The following is a 25,221-nucleotide window of genomic DNA, read 5'->3' as shown; positions in this document are numbered from 1 at the left end:
ATTTTGGGAGGAGACACAGACCAGATTACTCCAGCTGGCCAAAGGGATATTACATACCATATGGTGGTGTGCTCAGCAATGAAGCTGGAGGGAAGATTTTTCTTGGAGGCAGTCCTTGTTTTTGCACTGCCTGAGCATTGGTGTCCATGTAGGGGGAGGAGATGTGTTCATCACTTGGTCTTGGTATGTGGGTTTTTTCATGCTTTTCTCTTTCCTTCACTTTTTAAACTGTCTTTAACTTGTTTCATGAGTTATCTGACTTTCTCTGCCTATTCTGTCCCCAAACCCATTGGGGAGTGAGTGAGTGAGTGGCTATATGGTGCTTAGGTACTGACTGGGGCTAATCCTTCACAGGATTTTTGTGTAGAGAAAAAATAAGATGCATGATGGAGCCTGGTCAGCTCAGAGACTTCAAACAAAAGGGAGAGAACAATTTTGGTTTGCAACATCATTTTGATCCATGTTACGCTGTTTTATTTAATCCTGCAATGCTATGTGTAAATGCATGCATGGTCTCTGAACTACAGAAGAGCAGTGGAGGCCATTTTATAAGGAAAGTGTTGTGCCTTACAGTCCCTTGAAGATCATTTCAATGTGAAGAATAGTCCCACTTAGATTTTCCCACATATTTAAATTTTCTCTGCTGCTGAGTGTTTTAAATGGGGATCTCGCTCTGCTCATGGCAACAGTTTTCTAGAGCAATTACCCAAAGGAGTCGTCAAGACACTGTTTCATTAAATCTGAGCCATGAGAGAGCATGCTCCTCTCCATAACCATCAAGAAAGAACTCAAGCACTGCTTTCAGCTTGGGTAACAAAGCACTATCTACAGATAGGCAGTAAATCAGACATCAGTATCTTGTCTTTTAACATCTCTGGTCAGCAAATTGCTTCATTAAATCGTTTTTCTGATGTTACTTACTGTAGTCCCTTGCTACATATCATATTAAGCAATTTCAATCATATCATTTGGATCAAGCAAAAAACCCCTAATGTATGTGATATAAAATTTTAATTTAAATAAACAGAATTGCAATCATAAAAATTAGTCCTAGAAAGAAAAATGTAGCACTTACCAACTGTGGGACAGCATTCCTAGAAGCAATAACTATTCATTGGTGAGTTAAATTCTTCAAACCTGAAAAAGATGAACTGAATTTTTGTGCTCAAATTTCACCTTTTATGAAATGAAGATTAATATCTTGCTTTACTGTATTTGAAGCATTTCTGGTTCATTTGTCACTGACAAATTCCCCTTCATTTCATAGAATATATTTTTCTTAATTTAAGACTAAAAACACAATTGAGCTAAGAAATGTTAGCTTCTTATTTATAGATACAAAAGGATACTAAATACAAATAGCCATAAGAAAAGGAGGACATAACAACTCTAGAGTGTTTCATCTTCTACTCTTTGTATCTCCATCCCTTAACAGAGAGAATGTGTTTTTACATACTGAGGTAGAACAGGAGAAAATCCTCCACAGGTTTTGTTATTGCAGTTAGTTTTTTTCTTTTCCACACTCATTGTCTGATTTTTGCCTATGTAAGTTGGCAGAACATTAATTTGATGTTTGTTCATTCTGAAACATCTTATGCAAACCCAAACTACAGTTCTACACCTGTCCTCCTGCATCCTATACTTTTTCGTCAGATGCTTCTAGTGTGAAGCTTCAGCTGTAGTCATTTATGCAGCAAGACACACAACTGGGAACGTAATGAAGACACAGGGGGATAAAGATGCAATTTCAAAGTAACCCAAACAACCTAAAGCAGCAGGGGCTGAAGGCAATGGGAGCATTCGAATAATATTAAATGTATCCTCTGACCTCACTTACTGCTCTGACAAAATGAACTCCAAGGACAAAATTAAAAATATAACTATTTACTGCAGTCATATGACCAAATAATATAAGACAAGATTTCAAGGCATATTTATTTGTGACCCCTCCTAATTTGATTACATTTCCTCACCATACACCTTTTTGTGTATGCTTCTTGAATTGTCCTTTTTTATGGAGGCATACAGTAGAAAAACATACATTTGAGTGTAAATGCAGAGTATTCAACATTTGAAATCAATAAATCACTTCTAACATTACAACACATAGCAGAAGAGCAGTAGTCTGCCTTCTAGAATAGTGGACTAATACTGGCCCCATTTCTAGTCAGTCACTTCATTTTCCTCTCTCTTTTTCAGGTGTTCTTGGAACACAGGGATGTATTCAAGACAGCTAACAAATGAAACACATGCAAAAGAGGACAGGTATTGTAGAGGTTATCTCCTTTATGCAGCAATGGGGTTTTTTTTTGTGGTTTTTTTGTGTTTTTTTTTTTTTAATATAGACTAAGCCAAACTGTGTCATCAGCCCTAACAGCAGTGTTAGTGTCCCTGTTAAAGACAGAAAAGGGTAAGGTCTATGTAAGGTGTGCAGTATTGAAGGAAATACATAAATTACAATGGTTAAAATCTGAGGCAAATAACAAAATATACATGCATATAAGCATATGGTATGTAATAAATAGGAAAAAACTTTTTATCTATGTGATCTGGAAAATTAAAACTGAAGGAATGTTGATATTAAGATCAAGTAAATTTACAACAAAATCATAATAGGAAAATAAGTTAGTCAAACTTGGGTAGTAAACTTTACCCAGCACTGGCAGAAGCTGAGATCCCCGCAAAACACCAAGAAACCAACCATGTTATATGACTTACCAGATGCCATTCAAGAAGACACTCAGCCAGATATGATTCCTGTGTATTAAGTAACCCACAAACTATCAGTTTTTCAGGATTTTTGTCAAGCCTCTTTTTCAACCTGTCTAAACTCTGAGCCTCCATGACTCAGCTAGTCATTACATGAAGAACCACATCTGTTTTTTTTTTAAATTTCACCCTTACATCTACTTGTTTCATGTGATACCCCTCACATCTTGTACTGGAAATTGCAGTAAGTAATTTATCCCTCTCCACCCTATCCTCATTGCTAGTAACTGTACAGATTGCTACTCTATTTCTTCACTCCTGCCTCAGCTGTCTCACTGAAACAAATCATAGTTACTATGGATGGAGCTTTGAGAAACCTTATCTAGTGGGAGGTGTCCCTGCCCATGTCAGGGGCTGGAACTAAGATCTTTATGGTCCCTTTGCAACACCAACCATTGTGTCATTCTATGTTCTACTCTGCTTACGTAGTTAGGCACCAAGTGCTATTGAGCTTACTCGAGCTGAGGAGTCCAAGTGTGATTTTATCACAAGTCAAAAATGGATGAGGCTGGAAGATACCTCTGGAGATTATCTAGTCCAGCCTCCCTGCCTATAGCAGGGTCAATTACAGCAGGTCTCTCAGGAAAAAATCCAGTTGGGTTTTGAAGAAGATCTCCAAGGCTGGATACCTGAAAACTTCTCTAAGCAACATGATCAACTGTTTAACCGCCTGACAATAAAAGCAACCTCTTTCTCGCGTTTTAATGGAATTTCATGCATTTCAATTTAAGTTCATTAACACTTGTCCTGTCACTGGGCACCAGTAGGAATACCTTGCTCCACCTTGTTTACTTCCATCTGTCAGGTATTTATACACATTAACAAGATTTCCCTGAGTCCTGGGAAGCAACTTAATTGGAAAAACAGGCATGAAAGTAAGATAAAAAAAAAAAACAACCTGAGAATTTTAGTTGGAAAATAAAGTTGAATAAAAGAAGCCTATTAATTAAATAAATAGGTTAAAAAACATTCCAAAGTCCCACCAAAAAGCTCCAGGTAATTTTCTTAGTTTTGCTCAAAATAGCAATGGCTGCTGGTCTTCTGACTACTTATCTGATACTTGATTTAAATAAAAACAGAAAAGGATTCAGGTTATTATAGATTTTCCATTACAAAAAGGTTGTGAATGAGTGTAATATAAAATTTGATTTTCATTCACACTTAAATGTCACCTCAGTAGGGTTGTTATTGGGGGTCATTTCATTATTTGCTTTCATTAACTTTTTCAAAGCTCAAATATGTTTTTATACACACAGGATTTGAATGTCTATGCTAATAACATTCATAGTAATAAAAGTAATAATATAACTGCAAAAACAGTACAACCCCAAATCTCAACAAGTAAAATACAGTCACTAATGTAATATTATATGCCTTTAACCCAGCAAATTATTACCTTTTATTCCTGTATTCATTCAGTAGAGATCTGTTATTCCATAGCAACACAGTCTTAACTCTCATATCAATAATGGAGGTAAACCTAGTATGAATATATCATCTACAGAACCAAATTTTTAGCAGTATCAAATAAGGATATGGAAATCTTATTGTCAAGGCAAGAATATTTTGAAGGCAATCTCTAGAACAATATTATTAGTAAACTATTGAGTCATTTATTGGTCTTTGCTTTATAATGAACTCCATTTCCAAAACCTAGAGTAAATCTGTACTATATGTGATTGTATTTCTAACAGTGAAATTTAGCCAATATATAAGATAAGTAAAAATAATTAAAGTATAAAATATTCAACCATATCTTTGTGCAGGAGACATAATCTACTGCCATTGCTTTCCCAATCCTTTTTCTTTGACTCAGTCATTTCTGCAGATCTGTGTTACAAGAATAGCAGTAATTTCAGATTTGTGTGGTAGAGGTCTTAAACCCAAATCTCAATAAATTTTTATATTCTGACTCCACAGAGAAATTGTATGAACTTCCCTAAGTATTGACATTTTCAGTTTTCTTGAGAGAGCAGGGAAGATTTTTTTTCCTTCTTCCCTGAAATTCCTTTCAGATGTTGTGTTACACATTTGTCTTCAATTTTGTACGTCTATGATTTAAGTTTAATAGTTGGCTTTCCTTAGATACTTCCACTCTTAGCTGAATGCTTTATTTCAGCACCAATAGTGTATGTCATCAATATTTGACCTAAAAAATGGATTTTTTTTTTGTGCCAGTGAAGTATTTAAATTACTTCATATGCAGAAAGTGTTTTACAGAATGTTGTGATTTGCAGGGGATGCACTGTTGGGACATATGAGACGATGTTAAATGTGTATGCAATAGTACCCTATTTTTGGAAATTAAAACAAAAACAGTCTCTGAATTCTGTGCCTTTTGTACATTTTCTTAGCTTCTTGACATTCTGATAGTTTTTGCGGTTTTGACGGAAAGAGAGACATCCACTTAAACATCTTGACTCTGCAAGGTATGTTTTAAGACATAGTGTGTAAAACCAGAAGAAATTAACTAATACAATTTACACGTGCAGTGGGGCTCCCTAATTCTACTGACTTCATATCATCTCAGATGCCTTGACATATTTTAATTCCTGTAAATTTCATATTTCTTTAATTATCATTTAAAAAATAAGATGTTAAAAACCTGACGAATATCTTCTAGAAAGGGAGAGAAAGAACATGGTATTAAACACAAATTTCCTCAATCCTAGGTTATGAATAAATAAAAAGCAATTCATTTAATTAGTTCTACAGAATTGCTTACGAAAAATACCCCTAGTATGCTAAAAGTTTTTGAACACTCTTCAAAAATGTTCTTCAAATATTTTATTTATTTATTTTAAAGGCACTCTTGTAAGTAATTACAATTTTTTTTTCTAAAATCTTCCTGGATGTGTATTAAGTATGTGATAGCAACATCTCAGCTACAAATAGCTAAATGTAAAAAATATTCACTTGATATTAAATTTTGGTATTGATTTAACATACAGCCACCCACTGTCACATACAGATTGTGTGTAGCAGCATGTTGAAGATTATGTTTTCTGTCTACCCATTTTGGAAGTCAGGCTTGCATATAGACTGTCCAACTTAGAAACAAATGCCTGCCTATTCAAGATAACTAATGTTCAGCCAGTATGAGCTACAAATACAGAGAATTTCCTCAGGACCAAACATGCCTCATGGTGTCAAAAAAGTCAAACACTGCCCTCACTTGTGGTGATTTTTCTAGTGAAAGGCATGCAAAGGACAAACACAGTTGCTAAGAGCAGGGCTTGGCTAGAGTTTGGCTACAGATGTGCATTTTCAGACTGCACATCTGGAAATGATCAGAGTCAAAGGTATGTTTTAGTTGTGACAAGAGGGTAGGAAGCATTGCCATGCACATGCTACATGAGGAAGCTTTGCTCATTAGTTGTGACTCTTGTATGAATCAAGTCTCAGTTGTGAGTAGTAGAAAATATAAATATTTCTTCTTTTATCCAGTGTTCTGTTTTAGGCCCATTGTGCAGCATCAAGTTGGTTTTGATGTACTGTCAAGATGTGTGAAAATTTAAAACAATCTTCAACATGAAAACTTCTGTGCTGTCAAATGAGCTCCATCACTTCCTCTGCTTTCCTGACCCGTAAGGAGAGAGCTTTTATTGATTTCGTCTGTCTTTAGGAAATGTAGGATAACTTTCCTGAAAACAATAAAGACCACGTTTCCTTGTTGCCATTGGCTGTGTCTCTTCCTCAGCACACTGCTGGTAGAAGCTATGCCAATTGTGCTTTTGATGCAGCCCTGTCCAATTGTACTGAATGATCCAAAACTCATCTATAATGTGTTTCCAAGTCTTATTGAGAGATTAAGTTATATAATGTTGAAATACATTTACATTTCCCCCAGAGGGTAAAGGGAAACTTACGCACATTAATATCAGATGTGTGAGCTAAATATATCTGATAGTTATTAATTCTTTAGCTGTACAAAAGGTAAGCTATAGACCTGAGGTGAACAAAAGACTTCTGGTTCAAGAGAGACTCAGGCTGACCTTGGCAGTGCCATTAATCATGAGTAGAGCTCAAACAGATTGTATAGCACTGCAGAGACTTTGGGAGGAGAATAAAAGGATATATGCACTTTGGGAGCCATAAACCATTGTCTTACAAAATGTCTATGCCTTAGATCATCAGAAAAAAGTTACATAAAATAGTTTTGCAAGACATTTTCCAGGACATAATGCCTTGTGCATATCTGAACTTCTGCCATCTGCACAGCTACATTTAGGCATGTGTATGTACATAAAGAGTAAACAAAAGTGCTGGTTTATATATTTATTCTGCTTCTGTTTAAATTTTGTCAAGAACAAAATTAAGAAAATGTCCAACCTCAAAAGTTTTTCTCAAATGTTTCCTGTGGGTGTGGCAGTTAAATATGGAAATATGCTGAACTGTAGCAGATCATCAATGGAAAAATAGCTATATTTATAATATATATGCTTATGGTGACTACAGAGTAACAATCTAAATGCAAAGAAGAGTGGTGTGGAGTTATTTACATGTATTTCTTTAGTGATACTTATAATGGAAGAGGTGTCTTTGTACTGAAAATACAGTAATAATCTTTAAAAACCCTCTCCATTGTTATGTTCTAATAATAGTCTCATTTCAAAAGAAGCGGGAGAGACAAGGGAAATTTCCTTCACATCAAGGAATAGCTGCTTTCATCCTTTTATTATTTTGGAAAAATGTAGTATTCGTATGAACATTTTAAATATTCACCAATGTAAGTTAAGATCTTTTCCTTTTTAATTTGGGCTTTACATCTTCAAAGTGAGCAATAGCATTTTAAATTTAAATTCTCAGTGTAACTTTGGAAGAGGAAATATGATGTCTTGACATATTGGTTTTTTTTTAAAAAAAACAACAAACATAACCCCCAAACACAATGTACACACCCCCCTCCTCCCCCACAGTTCTAGTCATTAGATACTCCAGGAAGTGATCTCCATTTTTTTCTAAAAGAAGTCAGCATGTTGCTATTGCTTCTTGTCTTAAAGTTCATGTTTGATTTACCATTCAGTTTTGTAACACCATCACAGCAGACAGCTTACCACTTAAATGATAAAAGTTTCAATAGGCACTTTAGTGGAATTACGAAAAAGCTACCACTCTTCCACCATGATGCCAGAAAGCTACCTTCTTTCTAAGTCAGGTCAGTAAACTGCACCTTGTAGGCCTGAGCTTGTCTCAGTGTAATTCCAGAGTAACAAAATAACAACAACAAAAACCTGTGTATATTACAGGATTTATCATTCTTTCTCAAATCAAACCAAAGCTGACGGTATGATAAATGTAGTAACTTGCTGGAAACAATTGCTGTCTTTTATAATCAAAGTAATTGTGTCTTATATAAAGCTTAGGTTTATCTTTTAATTTTGCTGTTGATTTGCTTTTCTTTTTGTTTCACTGTTGTAGTTGTACTTAAGTGACTTTGTCAGGGTTATAACTTTCTTCTCCAAACATATCTGCCAAGATCTTAAAGCGAGGTCCCCAATCACTCAGATAGTCATAATCCTGATCTGCCTCTGTTGTGAGGGAGTCTATAGAGCTGAGAGACTCTGCAACAGATCCATTTCCTTCATAAGCATACGTTGCCAAGGAGTCATAAGGGGGTGCAGATGGATCTACATCATTTTCCTGCAGCCTTTGATTAATGAAATCTCTTATGTCTGTGTTATCTTCTGCTGGTGGTCTGTGGCGCGTAAAACGCAAGGTGTCTGGTTTTATGTCCCTGCGCATTTTATTATCTTCTATCACTTTGGGATTCCTCAGGGCACCTATGTCAAAAGCCTGGGTGTCCTCTTCTCCACCTCCTTCATCATCATAATGGATAACATTATCTCTGATGTCTTCTTTAGAGGTCATCAGGGTGTCTTTCTTCTTCTGCCTCCGTAGTGCTACATACAGTACTACAATAACTGTAATGAGAGACAACTGAAGTTAAGACATGCAGAGAAATAATTTGATAGTCTGACGACACATCGTTATATCTTTCTTTGAAAGCCACAAGCAATCAAAGGGACTTTTGTCCTTAGAAAAGAGCAGTGCTTAGCAGTGCTGTAGCCAATGAAAAATTATATGCTCTTTGACATACGAATCTAACTTTCCTAAGTGATTGCTGTACTGGAGGAATTGCTGGAGGAAGTATCAAATAAGTTTCCTGCTGGCCTGCTCTACAAACTAATTGAATTGAAAAGGAGTTCAGGTTTTTAGTTCAGAGAGACATTTAAAAATACTAAAAAAAAATATTTTGCATAGAAAAATAGAGAAAAGAACCCTAAATTTGCACTTTGAAGACAAGAATAAAAAACTAAACCAAAACTCCAACCCAAAGAGTATTACAGAAAAAAGAAATTGAATTTTGAATAATAAATAATTTGAATAATTTCAAATTTTGAACTTTTGGAATACAGAAAAAAAATCCTACTGTATCTTTTTATACAGTACACTTCAGCTCTTCAGGGATCTGCTTCAAAAAATTACTTGTTATAAGGTTCTGGGAAGAAGAAGGGTCTAGGAGAGCTGGTTGGTTTTCAAGTACCATGTCCTCCAAACTCAATAATGATCCAAACTGAGGAGCAGGAAATCAAGAAAAGGCAGCAGAAAGCCTGCATTGATGAATAAGAACCTCTTATTTAAACTCAGTGATAAAAAAGAGGCATCTAAGAGTTGAAAACAGCGACAGGAGGAATATGCAGTGCTAGTCCTCCAGGTGAGCCAGGAGGAATATGCAGTGCTAGTCTGAACACGCAGGAATGAGGTAAGGAAAGACAAAGCCCACATGGTGCTGTCTCAGGAGGGACACAAAAGGCCGCAAGAAGGGCTAGTACAAGTAAGACAGAAAGAAAGGGTAGAAAGGTAAAGGTGGGCCCATTGCTGAATGGGGCAGGGGAGCTGTTGCCAAATGACATGGAAAAGGCCAACCTAGCCAGCAACTTCTTTGACTGTCTTTTTTTTTGTAAAGTTCTCCTTCAGTTATTTCATGTCTCTGAGACCAGAAGGAAGAAAGAAGACCTAATCCTTGGTGGAAGAGGATCAGGTCAGAAAATACTTGAACAAACTGGAAGCACAAGAGCATGGAATATGGTGAGATACAGATATGAATGATGAGGAAGGTGGCTGCTATCGTTGTGAGGCTATTTGTGATAATTTCTGAAAGGTCATGGTGACTGGGAAAGGTTTCTGACAACTGCAGCAAGTGTCCCTCCTGTCTTCAAGTAGGGCAAGTAGAATGAGTTAGGGAACTAGAGCAGCCAGTCTCACCTTGATTTTTAGGAAAATTATGGAGAAAATAATTCTGGAAACTAAGAAGGGGCATAAGAGTAACAGGGATGGATTTATGAAGATGAAATTGTGCTTAACTCACTTGATGGCCTTCTACAATAAGGTGACTAGTTGATGAAGGGAGAAAAGTGCAATAATATTATCCTAACTCTAGCAAAGCTTTTGATATTTTCTTTCATAACAATCTTCTCAGAAAACCTGAAAGTGAGGACTATCCAAGCAGATGATGAGGTGGATTGCAAAGCTGCCAAACTGCCAGACTGTAAAGGTTGTGAACAATATTTCAAAGAACAGATTGAGGCCAGTCTCTAATAAAGTACCACAGGATTTGGTACTGAGACTGCTTTTGTTTGATACTTTCATAAATAGCCTGGATGGTGGGATTGAGTGCACCCTCAGCAAATTTTCAGGCAATAAAAAAGAGTGGTTTTGCCACTGTTCAAAGGGATCTCATCAGGCTGAGGGAGTGGGCCAAAAGGAACTCGATGATGTTCAACAAATAGAAATTCCAAGTCCCACACACAGAGAGGAGTAATTGCCTACTGAAGATGTTGTTGGCCAGCTGACCAGAAAGCAACTTGATGGATGAGGCCCTGCAATCCTGGTGGACAACAAGCTCACCATGAGCCATCAACATGCCCTTCTATCAAAGAAGATCAACAGCATTTGGGACTGCATTAGGAGAAACACTGCTAGCAAGTCTAAGAGATGGTCATTGCCCTCTGCTCGCCTCTGCTTATGCAGGGTTGGAGTTCCGGGCCCAGTTCTGGGCTCCTCACTAAAAGATGGACATGGACTCCCTGAAGTGAGGCCAATTTAGGCCCACAAAGATGACTAAAGGATGGGACCATCTGCCACACAAGCAGAGACTAAGAAAGCCAGGTCTGCTCCTTTTGGAGAAGGCACAGAGGGATCTTACCAATGTGCATAACCTGATGGATGGAAGTAAACAGAGCCAGGCTTTTCTGAGGGGTGTCCTGTCACATGAGAAGAGGCAATGGGCACAAAATGAAATGTGGAAAAGTCCATTAAAATGTTAGAAATAAAAAGTTTCTTTATCACCAGGATGTCAAGCAGTAGAATGTGTTGCAAAGAGATGTTGTGGGGTATTCACCCTGCTCTAACTGGAATTGTGTCAAAGGAGACAGCATTCTTCTTGCTTCAAAATAGTCACATAAGTTATTTGGTTTACTTAGTTTTTGGTTTTGTTTTAAATTCTTCAGAATGAGTATATTTGTGAATTTAATTGCTACTCCATGGGAAGAGTGATCATTTGCCATTCTTGTTCTGATTTGAAATAATATTTTTTTTCACAACATTACTTTTTGACACCGAGCAGAAATCCTGACTTATACCCACTATTACTCAGAAGCTATTTATGCAACCCTGAGTCTTTAGTAATTTACTTAAGTGGCACCTACATCATCCAAATGTAATGAGGTATTCACATGTTATATATTCTGTGTCAGGATCTATTTTTGGGTATACATTAGACTATCACGTGACCTTGGAAGCCATTAGTATCAAAACAAGGCATAGGCCAACATCGGTAAGACTGAGTCCGATTTCTGAAGCCCACATGGTGCCTGTATAAGCTTTAAAGTTGATTTTATTTCATTAGCAGTTGCTTCAGGCTATATTCCAAGTAAGATGCACTTTGGATAGGCTGTTAATAAGACAGTACATAAATATAAGTTAGAACAAACAATAACGCCACCTTATGAAATCAATGCCTGCCTAAAATCAAAAAGCTTCCTGTGAAGCTTTAAATAGATGTGGCCAGTAACAGTCTGTTACAATTGCTTTCTCCTCTTCCATTTTTTCATTCTCCTTTTGCTTAAGTGAGCATGAAGAATTAAATAAAAGCTCTTACTATGTTCTTACTGCTGTTACTGTCAGTAGGACTTGTCTACCTCAGTAATATTCTAAAAAATGGATCTTTTAATAAAGATATTGAAAATAATTTCAGAGAAAAAATTATGATTTGGGTTCCTCTGAAAACTAATGTAATAAGTGATATAGCATGGATTAGCAGATTCATGGTCATGAGCAGTGTTTTGGGGTATTCTTCTAGAAATAAACTGCCGCTCATTTTCTATGGCTTTTGTTAAAAACTAGGGGAAGCTAGTGAATAATCACAGTAAAGCACTTTGCAGGGTTTCACGAGAACTAACCTAGAAGTATAACAATACACAACAAGATTGCAATCAAAGCTCCTGTGCTGAGGCCGACTGGTAAGAAGATTGCTTCCACATTGCAGGACTGGATGGTGCCATCAGAATCACATCTGCAAACACGGATGGTCAGAGTGTTTGTGCTGCTCTGGACAGGGTAACTGCTGTCTTCAATTACTATCGGAAGAAAGTACAGCTCTTGCTGCCTTCTGCTGTAGCCATTTCTCCTGGTTTCAATCCCAGCTGTGTTGTCTGTAAAACATGACAGTCATTAGCAGGGTTTTATTGCGTACTTCACTCCATATTTTAGCCTATATCACCTTCAGTAATAGGCTGGTATTTCATATTTGAACCTTGGTGGATTACAAGCATTACATAATTGCCTTGCTTTGCCATTACAGAAGTCATTTTATTCTGACTGGTACAGTTATTTTTTTCAGAGCCTGGAACAATTTTCCTTTTCTTGTAAAGCTTTTAACAGCTGAAATTTCAAAGAAGACAAAAATAATTTAAAAAAACCCAAACAAAACATTAAAAGCGTGCTTCTGAAGACTTTTCAGTTTTTTCACCTGATCTCCTTATATTCTAAGCCTGTGGTCCAAAGGATTTTGATTTGGTATGAATTTAGAATCATGTCTGAGTCAACAACTTAATTTCCCTAAAAATACAAAAAAATACACCTGGACAATATGCAATCATTTTAGCCTTCCTTCCCCATTAAAAATAACTAGAGAAATTAACTGAGTACTAAAAATTCAGTACAGTTTCCATCAATTAATCCACTTCTAGACTTTGTTGTTGCTTCACAGTCAGTTATTGATGCTTTTCTGAATCGAAGTAGCAAGCAATTGATGTAAAGATGAAAATATATACATTAAAAACAAAACTAAAATTAATTTGACAGGGAATTAATGAGATGACAGAACTAAATGAAAGTAAACTGCTGCAATTACCATTTTTCCATCTCACATATATTTTTAATTATATTTTTTACAAGATGTCACATGATGGTTTTCATGCCTCAGAGGTTTGATACAAGGTAAAAGGATTAAGGGTGCTGAATTTCACACTCAAATACTGGTATGGAGTTCTGATTAAGGACAATTAGATGGAACCCTAAATATCCAAAATTAGATATGTTATGATTAGATGCCATTGAGAAGGTGCATAGCTTAAAAAAATACTTCAGACACCTCCTTTTCATCAAACTCAAACATGGACAGGTCAAGTTCAGTTACACTTAGTTTTGAAAAGGAAAAAATATCTCAGAATAGTTTGAATCAAAACAGCTTCCATCTTCAGCTTTTTATTTCTCTCTATAATCACTTGCACTGTATAAAAAGTTAAGGAACTAATTTGAAGACATTCAGTTAAATCTTATTTCTATTATTTTTTCCATATTTCTATTATTAGAATTATTCATATTCTTTTTTTTTTTCTTCTAATTGAAACACTGAAGATCACTTTAAAAGCTTACAATGCAACTAAATGACTTTCCATCCCCCTTTGAGAAGAATCAATCAGATAAACCTCTTATCTCCTTGGTTTTGAACAGTTTTTGTTGCTCTTTTATGACCCCTTTCAATTGTTCATAGTTCTTTTGAAAATATGGACACAGGTAAGTGTTTGAACTCTACACAGGAGAGTCTAGAGAAGCTGAGATAGCTTCTGGTTCTTCAATCTGTTGGCAATAAATTAATTTATAGGCTATGTGTGAGAAAAGGAAATTCTGTCTGTCTCATGAGCAATGGAGTGTACTCCACATGGAAGCTGCCCTCCAGAGAGCAGAGTGAGGCCAGCAAAGCAAAGCATTTGCACTCCCTTTGGAAGAGCTCCAGCTCTGCCAGGGCATCACTTCTATTAACAGTTAACACAGTGGATTGGTCTCAGTGCTGCTGAAAGGCAACCTTGAGCTTCTGTCTCACTCCACAACTCATTTAGTTATATTCTGAAGTTCGGGGCCTGGCTTCTCTTGGGTGCAGCACAAGAATACCGGCTGAAGTTGCACCTGCTGAGGTATCAGACCACCCATGATTTTCAGTTGTATAGAATAGCACAGGGATTAGTGCTTCTTGATATATTTAAAAATTTTAAATTCCACCTTTACTTGTAAAAGCACTAATTGTACTACAGTGAACAACACTGTGTCCTCAAAAAATAGAAAAAAATTGCTTTCACAAAGTACCTGCTTGTTACTAACATAATTTCTAACTTAAAAGAAAATGGAATTTGTCTTTAAAAGGTTTCTCCAGTGAAAATAAGGTTGTGTTACTACACCTCTAAATTGTGCACAGAACAGACCATTCTCCACCTTTTTTGGCCAACAAAAGGCAGATGAAATTGCAAGACAGGGTTTTTGTTTGGACAGATTTTTTCTTAATATCTTTGCAAATCATCAATAATGAAAAAAAAAAAAGGTTTTTATGGCTTTTTTTTGTTCCTTACATTGTAACAAATTGCATACTTCTTTTTTATTTTTCTTTTTGCTTTTAAGTGTTAAGAAATGCTTTTAAAATTTTATATCTTGGTGGTTTCCACTTTTTATCAGAATATTGCATTTGTTTTTATACAGTAATGAAACTTCATTAACAGATTACTGAGATCCAAATCATTTCAGTGTCAACATTACTGGTTTAAACAGGGAAATTTAATTATCTAATAATATTTGAACAACTTCCTCACCAACCTCACATGCTTTTTACAAAAGCTCTAATTATCGTATAGACTTACTAAGTTTAAAAATTATTTTAATGAATTAAATCTGTTAAAATTACCTGAGAAGACTTCTTTTTAAAGCAGAAGTTTGTAATTATTATTTTAAAAAACAAAAAAAAAAAACCCATAATCCTTGTTGAAGTTAAAGGATATTTGAAGAAACAGAGATGAAAAAAAAATAAGTTAAAGCTCTTACTTTAAAGAAATATTTATAAAAAAATAAATTAAAGGTATTTAGAAATACATAGTATTTATGTTCTAAGACTATATAATTGTGAAGGTTCTACCCATATGGGCCTTAAAATATGTTCCAGAGCAAAGTAATGCCCTAATCTTCCAAGAACAGAAGTAAGGGAACAGGGATCTGTTGTAAAGTCATCCTTCATATTCATTGAGCTCTCTGTCTCAAGAAAACTGTTTGAATACCATTTGATAAAATGTGTTAGATCTACATAGTTTTGGTTTTATAAGATACTATTATTCATGTCTACAATATTATGAATGGTTTCACTATATTCTCTATTTAAGAAACCTTAAGTGAAGTTCTTGGCTCACCAGTTCAGTCTTTTTAACTACCTATGACACACAAAGATAAAAGTCACTATTTAGTTTCAGAATAAACCATTTTCATTGTATCAGCCTCATAGGAGAGCTATACATAAAGAGAAAAGAGGCACAGTTTGTTTTTTCAAATTTATTTCTTCCTGAAGTTTCTTCAGGATTAATAGTGGTTACCTTATGTAGTTGGCTTTAGTTTTCTATTACATAACAATGTCAATAGTGCATGGCTTCAAAACTTATGTGGACCGTATACATAATTTAAATACATTTTTAAAAGGTTGGGAAAAAGGCCTTCATAATTATTTCAATTGGTGTATTATTCATTTCTAGCACTTTTAAGGGCTTGGGTCACTTAATTCACAAGAAAGGAACCTTTACCTTATGAACTATGTAACCTCAAATTCAAATTGAAAACAGCAATTAAAAAATTAAGAATTATGCACTTTTTTAGATAGTGATATTTATAACCTGCACAGTCGAATGTTTTTGAACTTTGTTGAATGGCTTTAGATGTTCTTTCTTTGAAGTGTAATTTAAATTTAAAGATCATCTAATAGCTTAAATACTTCTTTTTTTCTTATTTGAATAAAGTAGTTAGTGATGAAAATTTACTACAGTTTTGGTTTAGCTGTGTCTGTTCACAAGACTACATCCTTGAAGATCCTTACAGTAGAAAAAAAATTGTGGGTTTTTTTTTTGCCATCTAACAAAAGAATTCAAGTTAAAAAGTAGAAAAAAGGATATTCATTTATGACAAAAATTTGAAGAAAAATCAGGGATGTCAGTTGTACAAATTTACAAGTTATTAAGGATGTTGTACCTCAGCAGCTCTGTAGATATTTAGAACTCACTCTTCTGCAGGATTACATATCCTCAAGAAAGCACAATATCTGGGTACTTTGAAAATGGTTAGCAAAATCATAGTATTTAAACAAGACAGCAATAGTGCCTTGTTTAAAGGTATACCTTCATTGGCATATGGATTCTTCCTGAGATACTGAATGATAAAAGGAAGAAAATAAAACAGGTAGCAGTGTTTTTGAAGGCCTGTAGGGAAATCTCAGCCTTTGGTGTTCTGACAATTCCTGCCCCTAAAAATAAGAAAAGGTGCAAGACCTGAATTTATATTAATATAAATCCCAGATAGTTTAGCAATTAGAAATGTCAAAGAAAAATATTAGGTTCTGCAGACACAACTGCAATTGAAAGTAAACATATTTGTCATTGTAACTACAGCCTGCTGCTCTGAAAGAGAGTTATGGGTAACCAACTTACTTCTGTAGTCATGGACTGTGAAGTTTGGGTTGTTGGAAGCCTCAGATGACAGTTTGAAGGAAAACCTTTGCCCAGCTGGTGACAAATCTTTATCTGCTGCAGTGATGGTCTGTATCACCTGAAACCAGATTAATTCAGAATCAGTTCACTCTTCCAAAAGAAGCAGTTTTGTAGAAGTGCAAAGTGAAAATCAAACAAAAGTGTTGCAAGTGAGATCTTGTTGGATTACTGTCATTCCTTTAAAACACTGCAAAATGGAGGCAAGAAGTCTGAATTCTATAACCACCAGAGAACTCAGGTCTTGCTTTGACATATCTGATAAAAATCAGAAACATTTACTGTATATTCACAGTATTTATTATTTATTGTTTATAATAAAATGCTGCTGATGGCTTTTGGTTGAATGGTTATGCTTCACTTCATCTGCTACTACTCCTGTCACAGTTACAACTCTTTCAAATCCCTTTAGAAAAGGGATTCTTTCTCCTCTCATAGCTATTAAATGCACAATAAAGGGTGGCTAAGGCCCATACAATTGGAGAAATTTTAAAAAAAATAGACTGCAAACTGACCATAAAAGTCAACAAACAGAATTCCAATATGTATTTCCAACACAGACATTTTGTTTGTAGAAGAATTCTGCCCATGATATAATTTTTAAACCCAGAAATTTCTACTTCTATAAATAATAAGGAAAGAAAAAGCAAAAGAGTAAGCATCACAAATTTGAAATACCTGTCCTGGCTTGGCATTTTCACATACAGATGTCTCATAGGGAACTGAAATTTCAGGAGGAAACTCGTTGACATCCAAAACATTTATTATAACATTGACTTTGCTGGTTAATAGTGGGTTACCTATAAATAATTTTAGAAGAAAAACATTACATTTGTTGTAATAATATATAGTAATATATAATACAGTATATATATATATTATATATAAGTAATATATAATACAGTCTCATAAACTGACATAAACTTGTGATCTCAGTACTGTGGCTCCCAAAAGCCCTTGACTTCCATTGATTTCTGATTTGAACTAAGAAAACCGAACCAAACTTCTTATCAATTTGTGCTAGAATTTGATCTGGTACAAAATTACTCTTCATGGGTTAAGGAATCAGTCAGGGTGATAATGTTTAGAGCATAAATGGAAAAAAAGTGAAGTTGTACCTGTTATTAAGCATGCAAATTTTTCTCAAATCACTTTTCATTAAGCCTGTGGAAAACACTTTCAATGATTAAAACTGAATTCTGTTTTCCACAACTAAATGCAGAAAATCTCTATTTATTGCCTAGCCATTTTTCAAATCTTCACGATATTAAGGAGGAAAGCAGAGCATACCAATTTAAAAGATAAATAAGAGAGAAAGATATGAAAAAAGAAAATCTTGCTGCCAGCCAGAGTCAGTGTTAAATTTAGCAGTGGAACACTCACAGCTAGCATTCAAATATTTGCCCATATTCTGAAAGGTATTTCTTTAACTGCAAAAGAGCTTGCAGGCAGCAAATACTTTTGTGCAAAAGAAATGTTAAACAAAAGTACACACCACATTTCTTTCCACTGTCCTTCCTCTATAGATAATTTTCATCAGTCACTCGATGCATTTTATAAACAAGTTTACTTGCAAGTGCAATGTCTGACAAAACAGAGACCCTAGTACAATACAAAGCACATCATGTTCTCTTTTACTTTATGCTGACACCTCCTGCAAAATAGCAAATATGTGAAAAATAGTATAGCTGGTGAATCAAAAGTATGATTATTTTATCCTTTTCCACTTGAGTGGCAGAAACAGTTACCTATGGAAAAAATCTATGCTATAAATCAGGTTGTTGTAGGACTGACAACGTGAGATCATGTTCTAGTACAAGAGGAGCTGTCTTGAATCTTCAGGAATAATTCATAGAATCATAGAATGGCTTGGGTGGGAAGGAACTTTAAAGATCATCTAGTTCCAAGTCCCTTGCCACATACAGAGACACCTTCCACTAGACCAGATTGCTCAAGCTCTCTTCCAACTTGGTCTTGAACACTTCCAGGGATGGGGCGCCCACAACTGATTCCTCAACCCCTGTGCCAGTGGCTCAGCACCCTCACTGTAGCAAATTTCTACCTCGTATCCAATCCAAATCCACTGTCTTTCAGTTTGAAGCCATTTCCCCTCGTCCTGTCACTACATGCTGCTGTCAAAACTCCAGCTTTCTTGTAGGCTCCCTTCAGGTACTGGAAGGACACAATTAGGTCACCCCAGAGTGTGCTCTTCTCCAGGCTGTAAAAGCTCAATTGTCTCAGCCTGTATTCATAGGAGACATGCTCCAACCCTCTGATCATCTTTATGGCTCTCAATGGACCTTTCAAATTATTTGTATTGGGCACTTGCTTTGCAACTTGTATCATCCTTGGCATTTCATTTGTTTATCACTAACACAGCAAAGGGCAAAGTCTCTTCACATTGTCACCGTAAAAAACAAAAAAAAATTGCATGCTTTCTTCCTTATTCTTAGGAACTACTAAATGCAGTAGTAGTTTCAGGGGGCCTCGGTTAAAACCAAAGGTATTCCCCAGTTATTTCCTAGTTACACAGGACTAGCTGCAAGATGAACTATTTTTTACCTATTTACAAGAAGTAGATAAACTGACCAATCTATAAACACATCTTGGAACCTAGAAGATGACAAAAATGCACTACCCAGATCACACATTTGTAGTCCCTATTTAATAGAGAAATATTTAATATTTATTAGAGAAAATATATAATGACCTCTTTTTGAATTCTTGTTCATATTCAATTCAGCATCTCCGTGCAGAATGTCTCTGTGGAGGAGTGAATTGTGCAGTACAATCAAAGACAGAGTTTGGTCTAGCAACTAGGAATTGTGCACTCATTCTTTAGGTGCCTGAAGAGCTGGAAGAAATCTAGATCACTTGTTCACAGTTGAATTGATTCCTTTGTATAATGGAAAATTTAAAAAAAAAATTAAGAAGTTATTTTATTCAGTAGAGGGCAAGACCTCTATAGAGAGATCAGAAAACCCCTGAACAGGTCAAATTCACACAGCTACTGGGGGAAACAATTTGACCTAAAACTTCCCTCCTAGCAGTGCTCACTGAAAAGGACACAGCAACCCACATGGAGTAACTCAGGCTTTGCTTTAGATGTTTTTGTGTGTCTGTGTTCATTTTAAGGTGCAACACTGATAAATGGGGGTTCAGGACATATTCTTCAAACAGATTAGAGATCATAAATTGCCACCAAAATACAGGCATAAGTATCCATTTCCTTTTATAAATATGTTCACTGCGCCTTTCCAATAAAATTTTTGAATGTATTTAAAATTTATGCATCATGTACGTGAAAATATCAGATGGTTTTGATAATTTCTGTTAGATATGTCAGTTTCTTTAGGAAGTTTTTAGGTCATATTTTTGTAAAGTAGCTTGTATAAATTACTTTTTTCTACCTTTTGCAACAATTTAGGTAGTATGTGACCTATATTTTTCAAATTAACAAAAGGATTTAATGTTTTTCCCCCTCAAAATCACAACAGGATAGCATGCTCTGGAAATATACGTGAACATGAGTATACTTTTTACATTTATTTCTCACTGATGGTATCTGATTTATTCTCTCGCGTTCCTTGAAGGATATATTGGAGGTCAAAATCTTCTAAGTATTCCAGTAAACTAGAATTTTACCTTGCACAAATGGTGTGGAAAAGGCAGATATGAGAGTAAACAGAATTACCAGAGCCTAAGATGAACCTATTTCAAGTTTTCATTCTGTTTATGTGATTTTTTCTCTGGTTTGCACTGTCATCACTTTAACTACTTGTGTATATAAATGAAGACTGCAAGAAGATTGTGTACAGCTTTGAATTCATATGCAATACCAAAGACCTGTAATACTTGATGTGAGCAAGCATGAAGAATTGCATTTAAAATACTACTTTGCAGACTTGACCTCCATTTTCTGTGCTTTTTGGTTGATGTTTCGCTCATATTCAAGTCTTCATGAATCCTGTGAACACAATTGTGACGTACATACTGGTATCACTGAGTCACTAAAAACATCTGCTTATGCCTTTTAAACCCAGATTGCACAGATGAAAAGAGAAAATGGGTAAAACATGAACCTAGAAATTAAGAAACTGATTTCATGTTTCAATTCTGCCTGTAAGATATAGGAAAATTAATTAGCTTCATTAATTTCTTTTATCAACTTAATTAATTAGTTGACTTTATTTTCCCTTGTTTTTCCTGTCTGTAAAACAATGACCATCCTGCTTCCTTTTTTTGCTTGATTACCATCATTTGTCAGCATCTTAATGGTTCAAAGCCATTACAGCAGTAGAAAACATGTAACATTCTTTGAATAATGAACTTGTGAAAATCCAAAGTATCTGAGAAAATAGATACTGACTATTGAGGAGAAGTTCAGATTCCTTAATCCCAGTTATGGTACGCAGGAGAAGATCAACTCCATCTTGTGATTTAGGGTGAGATTTCTTTAACATTCTAAAAATTTGGAACTAGGCATAGCTGAGTTAGGAAGATGGTTTGGACAGGAAGGATTATAACTTCATTTTTATCCTTACATTATGCCTTGAGGATAGGAAAGCAGAAGTAAGTTCTTATGCATTTTATCCATCTCCTCTTCTGTAAAATGGAGAAAAAACACTTCTATACTAGGTAATTAGGCAGCATATGGAGGAATTTTGAAAACTGGACTGTGGCTTTTGTGCCAGTATGCTCTTATGGCAGCTCTTGGTACAGTTTTGGCCCACAGCAACCAGTGATCTTGTGGACAATTCACATGTATGTGCTGGGAATTAGTAAGGGCAGGGACTGCTCTTAAAGGATCCCTTTACATGTGGGGACTCTGGAAGGTAAGAAGGCATAGAAATAAGCTACTTCATGCCAGCTGGCCTTTGTCCTTGAAATGAATGACAGTCATGTTTAATTTCTTAGTTTGGATAGGTTCTGTGGCATCAAAAAATGTTCAGAAACAGCAACCATGCAGACTACTAGGGTATTGATTTATTCAAATTATTAAGAAACAAAACAACAAGCTAAAATGAAATATAGTCATGTAATGAAAAAAAGCACAAAGGAATTGGGAAGTGAAATGGGGGAAAAAAATGTGAGTCTGAAACATCCTCCACCTGCTCAACCACTTTGTCCTATACAAAACCTGAACTTTATATCTATGAATGGGTTAGGGATGTTCTACATTCAGCTGCCTTCTCAGCATGCCTGCAGAACAATCATCCATCTTCTGCTTAAAAACATTTCCATTTAGGGACAATTCAAGAAAAGTTAGTTTACAGAATGACCATTAGGATGTGCCTAAAAAGTGTGGGAGGTGTTGTTGTTGCTATTCTCTCACAATGAGAAAACAAAATTTTAGCAATTACATTTAAAAAAAAAAACTTAATCTGTTACTAGCTATGAGTCTACTTATTTATTCTTATTTTATAAAGACATATTATATATATATATATATATATATATATATATATGTATGTATGTATGTATATATATTGCACACATATGTCCTTATACAGAGGTAAAGTCACCAGGAAAATACTTCAATAACAATACTGTCTGTTCTTTTCTGAAGAAAGTTTATGCAGCTAATTTCAATACTGGGCCACTTTTTAAAATAGTCATGTATGTGTCAAGGCACTTCTCAGTGTGTTTTTCCTGTGATAAGGGATGACAGTTTTAGTTTCTATGTCAGCACTGGACAACAATTTTTTATATCAATATTTCTTCAAATATAGCAATTTTCCTTCAATCTTTTTCATTCTTTTTCTCTCTAACAATTATATTTTGCTTTTGTGCAGTGTGTCATCCCTCAATCCTCCACCCTTATTTCTACGCTCTTAGTCAGACAATTGCACATAATGTTTTGACAGTTACTATAGGCCGAATCCTCCCAAATTTTGCCAGTTACTAGTATAGTAGAGATATGGCAATTGTTACCATTATAGATAATGGTCAATATATAAATATTTTGGGATATGCTGCAATAAAGCACAGATATGTTTTAGCTGCAGTTTCTTAGTATAGCAATTGATAAATCTTGGGATATCAAAATATATACTATTTGCTACAGCTCTGCATAAATGTCATAGTATTATATATATGTGTCCATGGACAAATAAATTTCAGGGTTTTAGACATCTTTAGTTACTATTGGGAATAATAAACAGATTTAAATTAAGTTTATGAAAACTGTTTCCCTTGCTGCAGGAAAAAAAATTAGAAATCTCAAATGTCCTTTGCCCACTACTAAGCCTAAATAGTTGAGCTTTACTGAAACATAGACAATGATGAGACCTTCTTTCTGCATCTGCCTGCCTTTCAGTTTCTCTGGAAACAAATTACATTTCTGCTGTTTTTTTCTGTGAGCATATACCTGCACATATATCTCCACGGACTCAACCACTTCTGACAGCTTAGGCTTCTCTGTTAGTGTCTTTTCCATATAGGGATAAAATTCAATCGTTCATTTGACCGGTGCTCTCTTTATATTTTCAGGTTCCCAGGAGTGAGCCCATTGTTCTTTTTGAGATAACTCTAACTGAGAATTCGGGGGGTTTTTTATCTGAAATAATATTTACCATCTCTGCTTTCCAAATCTCCTACTTCTAGTTAGTAGCATGTATTAATTTTTGAAGACTCAGCCAAACAATACATTGAGGAAAACATGCTATTTTCTACAGAAACTTGCCTTTTCTGACACATAAACAACATAGAATGAATAAGAAATACAGTGTGACCCTCTTCTACAGCGTATTGATGTCAACAGAAAGAATTCTGTGTCCTTTGCACAACTGCTAAGTGACCAAAAGATTTGTATTCAAAGCATGAGATATACCCATGAGAGTTAGAGTTTGACAAGAAAATGAATGAGAAATGCCACACACACGGATGGCAATGAAGAAAGTTGCAGGCACATAATATAGTGGAAGAAATGACTTAGTAAAAAAAAGGCTATGGAGAAGACACAAAGACAAGAAATGAAATTATCCCACCACAAATCACACAGGAAAAGAAAAGAAGGGGTTAGGCATAAAATTTTGGCCAGAGAGAAGAGATAAGAGCAGAGATGCGGCACACAGATTTAAGGCATTAAATCTTGATTTAATTTTAGTGTACTTTTTATCTGAGTATAAAATGACTCTTTACATTTTTATGCCTTCAAAAAACACATTGACAGACCTGTTATTTGACTAACTTAATTTCATATGATGTGACTGAGAAAATCAGAAATCAGAACTGGAAGGCACCCACACAGCTCCATGAGGACAAAATATTTTTTAGCTTCTAAGGGAACTGTGGTTACATGAGATCTGCTAGCAAAACCTTACTAAACAGGGCTGATTGAACTTCACAATTATCCTCATGAGTCTGGGAAAATGATATTCATTGAACCTTCTTAAATAAACACTTGGCAATTCAAGTAGTCTTCACATTATATTTATACCTGATCATTATATTCTGAGAAAAATACCATATTAGCATATTAATTCATTTTGTGTCATACTTACTAACTTTACTTGCAATTATAGACAAATTGTATTGTGCTGTGCTTTCTCTGTCCAGTAATTCATTAGTAGCAATGGTTCCTTCAGTGGCATCTATTGTAAAGTAGCTGTCCACATCGTTCTTCCAATCCATGAAATATCTGTATGTGAAAAATATTAAAGAAAGTAGATGCAAATGTGCAAAGATTACTCATTTATCATAGCAGCAGTGCACCTGCCTCAAGTTTTGTTATTTTTCTCTTCGCAGCTATTACCATCCTTGCAGGAAGAAGACAATAAAGAATGATTTGTTTATTTCTTTTTTTGCTGGGTTTGAATGCTCAAGGGGAAATGGGATATAATAAAAGGTTTAGTACTCCTGGTGTTCAGATTATTTGAAAACCTTGAAGTCCCAAGAAGTTGATGCGCATCTTCTGTGACCCTGACTACTTATATCAGCCACTTTGGAAGCACTATACCGGCTAAGAGGGAAAAAGAGAAAAACTATGTGAAATAGGGCTTGAGGTGATGAATGGTGATGAAGACTGTGCCAGATCTGGTCTCTTTGCATCCATTTTTAGCTGCAGTGGGCTGGACATAGCCTCACAAAGAAGTGTCCCAAAGGATTTTGTCAGAGTAACAGCAAGGGAGATGGAGAAGAGTATGTTTATTCCCCCACATATATAGGATCAATAAATAGCACTTTGCCTTTGTGAAGAATAGGCACCTTTCACTGGACCTGTGTGGAACAGGGAAATACCATTGTTTTGCTTTATTTTGTTTTGTTTTCCTGAGCCCTTATTTGTCAAGAAGTAGGAACATAGAACAAATTTAAAACTAGAAGTTTACTTATTTCTTATTTTCTCTAGTGAGGAATAAAAAGCAGAGATCTACCTGAT

General features: G+C 35.4%; 1 protein-coding gene across 3 annotated transcripts in view; it reads right to left on the bottom strand.

Moving 5' to 3' along the window:
* Window positions 1-5,623: 5,623 nt before the first annotated feature.
* CDH12 (cadherin 12) overlaps window positions 5,624-25,221 on the bottom strand; it is a 532,349-nt gene continuing 512,751 nt past the window's right edge. For all 3 annotated transcript variants that reach the window (XM_063162441.1, XM_063162433.1, XM_063162424.1), the window contains 5 exons: window positions 24,347-24,483; window positions 17,520-17,641; window positions 16,785-16,902; window positions 12,234-12,485; window positions 5,624-8,693 (listed from right to left, as the gene is read on the bottom strand). In XM_063162441.1, coding sequence (XP_063018511.1) covers window positions 8,197-8,693; window positions 12,234-12,485; window positions 16,785-16,902; window positions 17,520-17,641; window positions 24,347-24,483 — 1,126 coding nt within the window. In that variant the 3' untranslated portion in view covers window positions 5,624-8,196. The remainder of the gene's footprint in view (window positions 8,694-12,233; window positions 12,486-16,784; window positions 16,903-17,519; window positions 17,642-24,346; window positions 24,484-25,221) is intronic.

Source organism: Melospiza melodia, chromosome 1 (assembly GCF_035770615.1).
Source record: "Melospiza melodia melodia isolate bMelMel2 chromosome 1, bMelMel2.pri, whole genome shotgun sequence".
Taxonomy (NCBI): domain Eukaryota; kingdom Metazoa; phylum Chordata; class Aves; order Passeriformes; family Passerellidae; genus Melospiza; species Melospiza melodia.
The sequence above is the reverse complement of the archived record's forward strand: the minus strand, read 5'-3'. Positions and strand labels throughout refer to the sequence as shown.